General features: G+C 36.1%; 1 protein-coding gene across 3 annotated transcripts in view; it reads right to left on the minus strand.

Annotated features, from left to right (window-relative positions):
- The window catches only part of LOC135477470 (uncharacterized), a 34,381-nt gene extending 22,312 nt beyond the window's left edge, over positions 1-12,069 (minus strand). For all 3 annotated transcript variants that reach the window (XR_010445201.1, XR_010445200.1, XM_064757586.1), the window contains exons 1-3: positions 11,836-12,069; positions 9,994-10,084; positions 993-1,126 (exon numbers count right to left, since the gene is read on the minus strand). Coding sequence is in view for 1 of the 3 variants with exons in the window: in XM_064757586.1 (XP_064613656.1) it covers positions 993-1,126; positions 9,994-10,084; positions 11,836-12,062 (452 nt within the window). In the remaining 2 variants the exon portion in view is untranslated. The remainder of the gene's footprint in view (positions 1-992; positions 1,127-9,993; positions 10,085-11,835) is intronic.
- Between the last annotated feature and the right edge of the window lie 1,544 nt (positions 12,070-13,613).

The following is a 13,613-nucleotide window of genomic DNA, read 5'->3' on the forward strand; positions in this document are numbered from 1 at the left end:
GTCTGTGAGAACAGGGGAATGTATAAATTCCTTGTCTACCTCCCTCCAAAAGTCAGTGAGAACAGGAGAATGTATGAATTCCTTGCCTAAGCCAGGTGTGAACACCCACCTTGTGTGTCCTAGTGACTGAAGAAACATGGTTAATAAAGCATACCAGAACCCGGATGTCCGAAATATACCACTTCCATCCCCCAACATTTCCAAAAATAAAGAAGGAAAACATAAAAGAAATAGCAGGATGTCGTGTTACTTAATTTGGACGTGCAGAAATCTAGCAATCAGAAGAGAACACAGTGGCATGCACTTCTGGTACATCCAGTTTGCACGTGCAGAAATCTAGCAATCAGAAGAGAACACAGTGGTGTGCACTTCTGGTACATCCAGTTTGCACGTGCAGAAATCTAGCAATCAGAAGAGAACACAGTGGCATCCACTTCTGGTACATCCAGTTTGCACGTGCAGAAATCTAGCAATCAGAAGAGAACACAGTGGCGTGCACTTCTGGTACATCCAGTTTGCACGTGCAGAAATCTAGCAATCAGAAATGAATACAGTGTGCATGAAAACCCATTACTGCACTAATGACCTGAACAGGAGTAATTATGAAAATAACTACCCGATTGTGAATAAACCTACGCATGCACAAAATAGGGAAGATGTATGCTAAGTTTCAAGGAAATAGGTTCAGTACTTTAGGAAGAGTTGCATTGACAAAATCTGAGTACATGTACATGGAAAACTATGTTCGCAACGTCCTGAATGGGCGTAATAATGAAAAGAATTACATGATTGCCATTAAACATAGGTTAAAGGTTCCCATGATTGGCAAAATGTGTGGTAAGTTTCACTGAAATTGGCACAGAAGTTTGGGAGGAGATGCGTGGACAAAATCGCATCTACAGACAGACAGACAGATGGAGGGACCTCCTAACTTCACTGAATGGGGTATAATAACAAAGCTGAGCTACATGTACATATAGGCACATACACACCTTGTCACTGGCGTGGAGCTCGGTGTTTTTACAGTGTAGTTCAGTGCCAAGTTTTTGTCCTCAGGGGAACCAGTGAAAACCACCGAACCTGATCTTCCCAAAACGTAATACGACCCCTTATTACGTTGGCACATCTATTCAAAAATAGAAAAAAGAAAAAAAAATTACATGTATGGCCATGTTATAAATACTCCTACATTTAACTCTTTCTACTGAAGAGGACGCCTGAGGGGATAAATTATAAATACATGTATGGTTATGTTGTCAGACTTCTACGCCTAAACTCTTTCTACTGAAGAGGACACCTGAGGGGATAAATTATAAATACATGTATGGTTATGTTGTCAGATTTCTACGACTAAACTCTTTCTACTGAAGAGGACACCTGAGGGGATAAATTATACATACATGTATGACTATGTTATCAGACTTCTACGCCTAAACCCTTTTGTACTGAACAGGACATCTGAGGGGATAAACTATTAATACATGTATGGTTATAAACAGACTTCTACAATTAATACTGAATACGACACCTCAGGACATATGTTATAATAACTATTATTATTATAAAAACATGTCTGAACCAAACTAACAATTCTGTCGAGATTTGTTCAGGTTACATTTCTGGGTGAAAACCTAGTATGATGCATTCAACAGAATCCATTTAAATACCTGTGTTTTGAGACATATACGTGTAGTACAATACTGACGAGTGATGACATCAGTGATTTAAGGTACGGCAAGCTCAAACTGCCAATTGTACACACTGGATATGTTCCAAATTTATGTTCAAATGTCAAATGTTGTACAAAAAATGATGTTCTTGTATAATCTGGAGTTTTATCTCAAAACCAAATAATGATGTTCTTGTATGGTCTGGAGTTTTATCTCAAAACCAAATAATGATGTTCTTGTATGGTCTGGAGTTTTATCTCAAAACCAAATAATGATGTTCTTGTATGGTCTGGAGTTTTATCTCAAAACCAAATAATGATGTTCTTGTATGGTCTGGAGTTTTATCTAAAAACCAAATAATAATGTTCTAGTACAGTCTGGAGTTTTATGTAAAAACCAAATAATGAAGTTCTAGTATAGTCTGGAGCTTTACCTAAAAACTAAATAATGATGTTTTAGTATAGTCTGGAGTTTTATCTCAAAACCAAATAATGATGTTCTAGTAGAGCCTGGTGTTTTATCTAAGAAACAAAAAATTATGCTCCAGTATAGTCTGGAGTTTTATCTAAAAATCAAATAACAATGTTCTAGTACAGTCTGGAGTTTTATCTAAAAAACAAATAATGAAGGTCTGGAGTTTTATCTAAAAACCAAATAATGATGTTCTTGTACAGTCTGGAGTTTTATCTAAGAAACAAATAATGATGCTCCAGTATAGTCTGGAGTTTTATCTAAAAATCAAATAACAATGTTCCAGTACAGCCTGGAGTTTTATCTAAAAATCAAATAACAATGTTCTAGTACACTCTGGAGTTTTATCTAAAAATCAAATAACAATGTTCCAGTACAGTCTGGAGTTTTATCTAAAAATCAAATAACAATGTTCTAGTACAGTCTGGAGTTTTATCTAAAAAACAAATAATGATGCTCGAGTATAGTCTGGAGTTTTATCTAAAAACCAAATAATGATGTTCTAGTACAGCCTGGTGTTTTATCAAAAAAAAAAACAAAAAAATAATGCTCCAGTATAGTCTGGAGTTTTATGTTCTAGTATAGTCTGGAGTTATATCTAAAAACCAAATAATGATGTTCTAGTATAGTCTGGAGTTTTATCTAAAAACCAAATAATGATGTTCTAGTATAGTCTGGAGTTTTATCAAAAAGCCAAATAATGATGTTTTAGTATACTCAAAACCAAATAATGATGTTCTAGTACAGCCTGGTGTTTTATCAAAAAAAAAACAAAAAAATAATGCTCCAGTATAGTCTGGAGTTTTATGTTCTAGTATAGTCTGGTGTTTTATCTAAAAACAAAAAATTATGTTCAGGTACAGTCTGGAGTTTTATCTAAAAACAAAAAATGATGTTCTAGTATAGTCTGGAGTTTTATCTAAAAATCAAATAACAATGTTCCAGTAGAGTCTGGAGTTTTATCTAAAAACCCAATACAGCCATGTTAACAGACAGGTAAGAAGTTTTTTATTATATAATGGTGGATTGGTCGAATTTATGGGTAAACGAAACTGGTAAGCCACAGAAGTTTGTCATGGTTGTGCATACAGATATGCACACCAATACTGGAAGACAAATAGCTTTCTTCTTTGAACAGCTGTGTAATCCATTGGATGATGTAGGTCTACTATACATTATCAACATCACCACAGTGACCACAGTGACCACAGTGACCAGCATGTACATATCCTTAAGTGGGAACAACTGTGTAATCCATTGGATGATGTAGGTTTACCATACATTATCAACATCACCACTGTGACCACAGTGACCACAGTGACCACAGTGACCAGCATGTACATATCCTTAAGTGGGAACAACTGTGCAATCCATTGGATGATGTAGGTTTACCATACATTATCAACATCACCACTGTGACCACAGTGACCACAGTGACCAGCACGTACATATCCTGAAGTGGGAACAACTGTGTAATCCATTGGATGATGTAGGTCTACCATACATTATCAACATCACCACTGTGACCACAGTGACCACAGTGACCAGCATGTACATATCCTTAAGTGGGAATGGCTCACATGCAGTTTGCACCTTTGTATTGCTTTGTGATCTACAAAAGGAGTGAGCTGGTGCATGGCCAATGTGACTTTTATAAGATCACTAAGATAATAATGGGGTAACAGTATTAAAGGTATCGCGAAACCTGATGATATTAGGGTAACAGTATTAAAGGTATCACGAAACCTGATGATAATGGGGTAACAGTATTAAAGGTATCACAAAATCTGATGATATTGGGGTAACAGTATTAAAGGTATCACAAAACTGATGATAATGGGGTAACAGTATTAAAGGTATCACAAAATCTGATGATAATGGGGTAACAGTATTAAAAGTATAACGAAACCTGATGATAATGGTGTAACAGTGTTAAAGGTATCACAAAATCTAATGATAATGGGGTAACAGTATTAAAGGTATCGCGAAACCTGATGATATTGGGGTAACAGTATTAAAGGTATCACGAAACCTGATGATAATGGGGTAACAGTATTAAAGGTATCACGAAACCTGATGATAATGGGGTAACAGTATTAAAGGTATCACAAAACCTGATGATAATGGGGTAACAGTATTAAAGGTATCACAAAACCTGATGATAATGGGGTAACAGTATTAAAAGTATCACGAAACCTGATGATAATGGTGTAACAGTGTTAAAGGTATCACAAAATTTAATGATAATGGGGTAACAGTATTAAAGCTATCGCGAAACCTGATGATATTGGGGTAACAGTATTAAAGGTATCACAAAATCTGATGATAATGGGGTAACAGTATTAGAAGTATCACGAAACCTGATGATAATGGGGTAACAGTATTAAAGGTATCACGAAACCTGATGATAATGGTGTAACAGTGTTAAAGGTATCACGAAATCTAATGACAATGGGGTAACAGTATTAAAGGTATCACGAAACCTGATGATAATGGTGTAACAGTGTTAAAGGTATCACGAAATCTAATGATAATGGGGTAACAGTATTAAAGGTATCACAAAATCTGATGATAATGGGGTAACAGTATTAAAAGTATCACAAAACCTGATGATAATGGGGTAACAGTATTAAAGGTATCACGAAACCTGATGATAATGGTGTAACAGTGTTAAAGGTATCACAAAATCTAATGATAATGGGGTAATAGTATTAAAGGTATCGCGAAACCTGATGATATTGGGGTAACAGTATTAAAGGTACTACGAAACCTGATGATAATGGGGTAACAGTATTAAAGGTATCACAAAATCTGATGATAATGGGGTAACAGTATTAAAGGTATCACGAAACCTGATGATAATGGTGTAACAGTGTTAAAGGTATCACAAAATCTAATGATAATGGGGTAACAGTATTAAAGGTATTGCGAAACCTGATGATATTGGGGTAACAGTATTAAAGGTATCACGAAACCTGATGATAATGGTGTAACAGTGTTAAAGGTATCACAAAATCTAATGATAATGGGGTAACAGTATTAAAGGTATCACAAAATCTGATGATAATGGGGTAACAGTATTAAAAGTATCACAAAACCTGATGATAATGGGGTAACAGTATTAAAGGTATCACGAAACCTGATGATAATGGTGTAACAGTGTTAAAGGTATCACAAAATCTAATGATAATGGGGTAACAGTATTAAAGGTATTGCGAAACCTGATGATATTGGGGTAACAGTATTAAAGGTATCACGAAACCTGATGGTAATGGTGTAACAGTGTTAAAGGTATCACGAAATCTGATAATAATGGGGGTAACAGTATTAAAGGTATCACAAAACCTGATGATAATGGTGTAACAGTGTTAAAGGTATCACAAAACCTGATGATAATGGTGTAACAGTGTTAAAAGTATCACAAAACTTGATGATAATGGTGTAACAGTATTAAAGGTATCATGAAATCTGATAATAATGGGGGTAACAGTATTAAAGGTATCATGAAACCTGATGATAATGGTGTAACAGTGTTAAAGGTATCACAAAATCTAATGATAATGGGGTAACAGTATTAAAGGTATCACACAACCTGATGATAATGGGGTAACAGTATTAAAGGTATCACACAACCTGATGATAATGGGGTAACAGTATTAAAGGTATCACAAAACCTGATGATAATGGTGTAACAGTGTTAAAAGTATCACAAAACCTGATGATAATGGTGTAACAGTATTAAAGGTACCACGAAACCTGATGATAATGGGGTAACAGTATTAAAGGTATCACGAAACCTGAATTACATGCAGATAAAAACACCAAATTTGGTAGTGAACAAGAGTTTGTCATTAGAAGGATGAATGCAAAACGTCACCTCAATATGTAAAGAGCTTTTTAGATACCAATGGCATCCTTAACATTTGTACACCAGGGTACAATAGTCTACTGGTTAAAAGCACTTGTCTTTCAATAGTTAACTGGGAAACATGGGATGTGGGCTCAAAACCAGCCAGAGATTGGGAATTTATAAATTATCCCCATTCTTACTGGCTGTACGGCCTTGGTGACAATGTAGTTACAATGCTGGTGTTACCATTTGTGGAATCTGAACTTCATTGAGGACCATTGCCTTCCACCAATATGGTGTCCATATCTGTACGTTATGTGTGGGAAAGCTTGTCAGTACCTTGCGATAGGCTGGCTTACCACTGGCACATTACTCTACCAAAAAAAAAAAAAAATGACTGCTTTCAGGCCATCATCAAAACTATCTTTGTGGGGGCTGAGAGGCTACTCAACCCACCCTACAAAAAATGTCTTCCTCTAAAATATTTATTTGGGTTTTGATAGATTTTTTTCTTCAAAACTTTTATAATGCTGGCATATCAAGTTTGGATGGAGAAATGTAGCAATCAGAAGACAGCTGGAAATATTTGCGTAGAGTTAGAATAGGTCAATAAAACATAAGTTGAAGAAGATCTGAACACCAATAATAAACTGAATAATCAGTGATTATTATTAAGCATGTAGATGTCTAGATCACTGAAAAAGATATACACAGTTTCAAGGAAATTTATACAATACTTCGGGAGTTGCTCGGACAAAATCTGTCTACATGAAAATCCACTGCTGCACCTGGTACATGTACCTGAACGAGAGTAATTATGAAATAATTACCTGATTGTAAACTGAAGTCTAGATGAAAGGGAAGATGTATGCAAAGTTTCACTGAAATAGGTTCAGTGTTTCAGGAAGAGTTTCATGGGCAAACTCTGAATACATGGAAAAGCACTACTATGCAAAGTCCTAAATGGGGCATTCATGAAAATAATTATCCCAACTGTCATTAAATTTAAGCATGCACAAACTGAAATGACAGGCAAGATGTATGGTAGGTTTCATCAAATCAGTGCTATAGTTTGGGTGGAGTTACATAGACAAAATCTGACAGACACATTGATTGTAGTATTCTAGTATGGGCATATCCGTACAACCCCATCCTATTTTACTACCAACAATGACTTTTTTAAGGATGGCCTCATTGAAGTAAAGAATTCTTGAGCATGGCATCAAAATTCAAGAATTAAGCAGCTTACCTCATAAGGCATCAAGAACAGAACCTAACTCTTGTATGCTCTTGTCCTTGTATGCAAAATTCGAGTTTAATGCAGCAAAAATGGGAAAGTACTCGTACACATAGTTGTACATAGAACACACATTAACCAATAAAGTCATTACTTAAAATTGTAACTGACTGTAACTGGCAGGCATGCAAGGCGTCTTCGACGGAAAATCTTGTTGTCATTGTATGTTTACATCTTTGTAAAAACCTGACCTTAATGTATGTACAGTGTACCTGTGTTTTTAGTTCTTTTTGAAATACCACCCTTAACATTTACCTGAACACTGATTAACATTTTCAGTAATTAACACACACCTATGGAGTCTCTCCCTCATGTCAAGAAGCTTTACATATACAGTATGACATACCACCCTCAACATGTACCTTAAAGTAGAAGAATTAGGTAAATTTGGAGTAAGGTTCATCGTACAGAAATCTGAAAACTATCCGTTTTCCACACACGTTTGTTTTATTTATAAAGAGTGTTAAAAGGCATTCAAATATTTGAACACCATGGTGGACTATAGGTGTCATACTGACGGTATCTAGGAACTCTAAAGTCAGATCACCTTTTCTTCCTGAGGTTCACTAAAAGGAAAGCATTTCTCAGAACGTTAGTTCAGTAATCTTTTACCCATGGGTACCCATGAGTTATCCCAATCTTCAGTGTCATGATTAGAGTTGGAACAACTTTCTATGAGGTCAGGACGGTCCATAAAGCCCACCTTAGAATTCCAAAGGGATTTTCTCCTTTAACACTGAATAGACAGGAAGACTGAAAATCCTAAGTTGAATTTATTACATAACCTGCACTAATGAAAATACTCTTTAAATGCTCTATTCTCCAAATGTTAGAAACTGTTACATAAATACTGGATAGGTACATGTATAGTACTATTATAGAAGAAGTATTCTTTTCATTTAATAAAACTGTAGTTTGATACAAGCCTCATGGGTATGACATGAGCTCCTGATGTAGCCTACATGGAGTTTATACAAGCAATTTAACAAGCCGTAAAAACTTTGTGAGTTTTGAGCTCGTTTTGGTAATAAGAAATATTGGAATTTTTTATCAAACGTAGCAAAACATATGAGAGTGTGGAAAATATAGGAAAGTATAGAATATATCGGAACACTCTGCGACCTGGGGTGGCCTGATGAAAAGCATGCAATGTCATTTTGCACTTGGATGTCCTACTGTTGTGAAATGACATGCAGCACAGGTAAATAACCTGAAATGTGGCTCATGGCCAAGTGCACATTTTGACAACTTATTCAGATATTCTTGCTCATCTTGGAAAAGTGTTTTTAGGTTTAACTATTTTTACCTTACAGTTAAACCTATTGGAAAGACTTACATTTCAGAAGCAAAAGTAATATTTTACAGGATCTACTTGCCTCTAAATATACACTTTTGGGGTCAAACTTTTAGAGCAAATGTAGCAACTCCAAAACTGTGTATTGCAGCATAATGAGAACTTAATGAAACTTTATATTTATTAAAGGAAAAGATCTCTAAAAATTGAGGTAGGTATCACTAAACAGACCACTTAAAACTATACGTAAGTATACTTTCATTTATTTTTTTAGAATTTTGTGCAAAGAATTAGAGGCGTTCAAACATATGAATTCTAAGGTGAGCTTTATGGACCATGCCATCAGGGGTTAGGAATTCTGACATCACAGAACGTTTTTTTTTAGGGCACGACACTGAATGTTGGAATAACTCTTTTTGCTCATGAGTAAAAGATTACTGAAATAATGTTCCCAAAAATTCCTTCCTCCTAGTCAACATCAGGAAAACAAGGTGATGCGATGTGAGAGTTCCTAGATACCGTCAGTATGGCTCTTAAAGCCCACCATATTCAAATATCTGAATGCGTTTCAATACTCTTCAAAAAAATTTGAAAAAATAAATGAAAGTATTTTTACATATAGTTTTCAGCTGTCTGAATGATGAATTTTACTTCATATTTTAGCTTTCCATTACTTTAAAGAGGCTTATATTGGTACCACAAATATTTTGGCTAAAAACCAATCTTCGCAAATCCTATCAAAAATTACCGTTCACAGAATATCAGCCTCGTCTGTGCACACATTACTATTCAAAATGGGTAACAATCTTCCTCAAACTTATAATGTAGGTCACATCACTTACATTTACTTTTTCAAATTTTAGAGTCATTTTAACAATACATGTATGACTGAGTAAGTGAGCGAGTGCTTGGGGTTTAACGTCGTGCTCAACAATTCTTCAGTCATATGACGACGAAGGAATTGTTAGGGTGCATGTACGTGTAATGTATCTCCTTGTTGCAGGATCGATTTACACCGCTCTTTTATCTAGTGCTGCTTCGCTGAGACGACTTACCGAAGGAAAGTAAGCCGCCCCGCCGGAGCCATTATACTGATACAGGTGAACCAGTCATTGTTGAACGCCAAGCGAGGAAGTTACAACTTCCTCTCTTTTGAAGTCCTAGGTGTGACTCGACCCAGGACTGATCCTGGATCTACCGCACCCGAAGTGGACGCTCTACCAACTGTGCTATCTGGGCTGGTCAATACATGTATGTGTAGTACTGGTACGAGTCTGACACTTACTGAAAGGCATTAATTTGAGCTGTTTTTGGTAAATAAAAAAAATTTATTTGATTAGCAAATGAGGATTTTCAGATAAAAATTGCTGGAATGGCCTCTTTAAACAATGGCTCAATGATATTTACTCACCAGAACCTCCTGGCAAGCTCCTGACTTACTGAATGGTTTACAGGGATTATAAAAGAACACTTCTTCTGATGTGTTTCCTGGAGCTGAATAACTACAATAGAAAACACATCTGCATATGCTGAATCGGTTTCAACAATTTTATCAACCTGTCAAAAAAATTGACCATATCTGTTTGTTTGTTTTTTTTTTCAGGGACCAGTAGAGCATACATTAATACCGGACCATAATACATGGCACAGTAGTTTTGGCCAGAAAAATTTCAACTGAATGATTCTGGCTTTCATAACACCACTTTGGCAACCTTGGAGCCATATCACGAAGTCATATCATGAAGTCATATCATGAAGTCATATCACGAAGTCATATCACGAAGTCATATCATGAAGTCATATCACGAAGTCATATCACGAAGTCATATCATGAAGTCATATCATGAAGTCATATCATGAAGTCATATCATGAAGTCATATCACGAAGTCATATCATGCAGCCATATCATGAAGTCATATCATGAAGTCATATCATGAAGTCATATCACGAAGTCATATCATGAAGTCATATCATGAAGTCATATCACGAAGTCATATCATGAAGTCATATCACGAAGTCATATCACGAAGTCATATCATGAAGTCATATCATGAAGTCATATCATGAAGTCATATCATGAAGTCATATCACGAAGTCATATCATGCAGCCATATCATGAAGTCATATTCATGCCAAAAATCCATCAAACAATACCGCATGCAATGTTCAGCATACATACATATATGAAGATACCATATGATCATAATTGACTACAGCTACAGCTAGTCTACATTCCAACATCACCACATGTACAGTAACTTACCTCTGATAATGTATATACACTATTTATATTTTCATCCACAGTTTAGCATTTTTTTGCTTCCTTCTGATCGATTCATCCACCTTGTAGGTCCACTTAAAAGTTTTACTGTGAAGTTTGATAAATTTCTTCTTGGAAAAACTTAAGTCTTATCATCAATGCTAGCATCACGTTAAGGCCTTTATGTACGTCCAAAAGTGCATTTTTACACAAACCTTTTGTGAAATACAGCACGCCCTTCAACAAGTATGAGGTCATGCTATACTAACACTGTGTCCCATGATGGTATTTCACCCAGGAGGAAAATTTCACAAAAGATTATAACTCAAGTCCATCCTAATGTTTGGTACAAGATATCGACATCTAAATGCCATCAAAAACATGCATCGGTAAACCCTCCCTTAACAACATTCCAGATTTTGAAAATTTTGGATTGAGAAGTCCAACTGATGTCCGCCGTATGTTTCATGCTTCAAGATCAGGCAAGGTATGTGCTGGTGGTTTGAAAGATAAACTGTTGACAACGACATCCAAGGACTAAAGCACCCTGTTAGCAATGCTAACTTTGACATGTACACTTTGGATGACTTACAGAATCAGTTCATACCAAATATATATAAGGACATGTTCCATTGTAAAGGTCAGTGAATTTTTTTTTGTTCTACGTAGTAAGAGCCCCATATACAACTGGGCCATTACCAGTAGCATCCATGTCTTTACACATGAATGAACCTTAAATGACAGGCAATGTAAAGCCATCAAAAATTTCAGCCTTTGCATTAATTTATTTGTTGCAAATTCTTTTTTTTTTTTTAATAATGCTGAGTTTATTTGTCTCTCATCATCTTATTCAGCTGTTCAATGTGAAATCTTTTTAATGATACCCACGTCATATCCTCATGCCACATGACCAAAACAGCATCATAAACTCTAGAACTCCCCTGTAAAGTGTAAACTTCTTGAACGTTAGTAACAAATAGGCCTACATATACCTTCCTCCTGGGACACCAGGCAGCGAGGTGAGATCAACTTTCATACCAGGGCTCTCGCATTTACAATCCGAACCTTCAGTTTTCTTGCATATTGCACCTTTAGCTAAATAAGGAAAGCACGAAACAATCAACTGGAGTGTCAGATAAACTTTAACCGAATGACAGATTAAAGTTCGAAGTCCAAACAACCGTAGATGTGATGGAGAAAGTTGACAGAGCGACGCCATCTTCACGTTTGAGTCATCACGTGCTGGGTTGTCACATGACCAGTTGCTGCTGTGGTGAGGCTCTCGAGGGGACGGCCTGAAAGACGGCCTGAAAGACGGCCTGTCAATTTAGGGTATAAGGACGATATAAAACCGCTTCATGGGTATATAGATTGACTTAGCCTGTCTGTGTATACCTTATATGGTGAAATTGGACCATTATTTGCCGAGAAATCGTCAAATATATAAGAGCGATAAATACGGATATATAAAAAGTTAACAAAGTCAAAGTGTCACAAATCAAAGTATAGCACAAGTAAACGTCGTTTTTCTCAAGAAGCAACTTATTTGTAACACCCTTGTGCATCCCCTTACAAAGATTTGTCATTATTTCCAGTTAAGTCTAAGTGAAAAGTGAATATTAACCGCTTCTACACTTATATGTCCGAAAGAATATTTATAGAAAATATATTTTGTATATGAACAAATTATATTTATATTTCTGTATTTTCTTTTTTTGAGGTATAACAGATTTAAGAAACAAGCATATATTTCTATATACAGAGTTTTATTATTTATTTGATTGGTGTTTTACACCATACTCAAAAATATTCCACTTACACGACGGCGGCCAGCATTATGGTGGGGGGAAACCGGGCTAAGCTTGAGGGAAACCCACAACTATCCGAAAGTTGCTGGCAGAGATTCCCACGTACGGCGGAAGACAAAGCCAGTATGAGCCGGACAAAGAACTCACAAGACCGCAGAGTCCTGGTTGCGCTAAGAAACTCAGCCACAGATGCGCCCCCGCCCCCCCCCCCCCCCTACAAAAGATGCTTCATCAAAACAATAATTTGGAATTCAATTTTGGTAATTTTTATTTATTTTTCTTTCTATAGCCATACTATAGTATGTGCCCTATGATACATACCAAAAAAAACAGTGTATTATGCACAAATAGGGTTTGTTTACATTAGCGGATATTTAACTACACTGTGCATGCTAGGGAAAGAAAAGAGACATTGAATCCATACACCTGATAGTGTGGGAGGGGTATAAAGCGTGTTCACACGTGCGTGCAGTTTAGAACTAACACCCACCCCACCCCACCCCTCTTTGCCACATGCAAGAACACAACAAACAAAGCTTCAGTCAACAGGACAGCATCATGGATTTAACCGGTTAGGGTCTTCAGAAAGAATTCACTGCATGAGTTCACACGTACAGAAAGCTTCAGCACATCTTCTCACTGAAAGATTAAAGTGGAGAAAACGTAATTATGCAATCACACAAGTTCAGATGAAAAAGGGCGACAAGTCAGTTGAAAATGTGGGGGTCAATAGTTTTTTTGATTTTTCTTTACGGAGAAAAAGGCACTTGAATATAAACTTTGTATGGCTCGCATCTGGGACCATCTCTTGGTATATATGTATTGTCTGTGTATATTAATGTTATAAATGAGAATGTATCACATGTTTAAAAATTATATTTACATTACAGAGTTTGGTCTTTGTAGCTAACAAACGTCTTCAACCGTGATTTTGATCATATTTATATTTTATGCATTCATAA

Source organism: Liolophura sinensis, chromosome 11 (assembly GCF_032854445.1).
Source record: "Liolophura sinensis isolate JHLJ2023 chromosome 11, CUHK_Ljap_v2, whole genome shotgun sequence".
Classification (NCBI taxonomy): domain Eukaryota; kingdom Metazoa; phylum Mollusca; class Polyplacophora; order Chitonida; family Chitonidae; genus Liolophura; species Liolophura sinensis.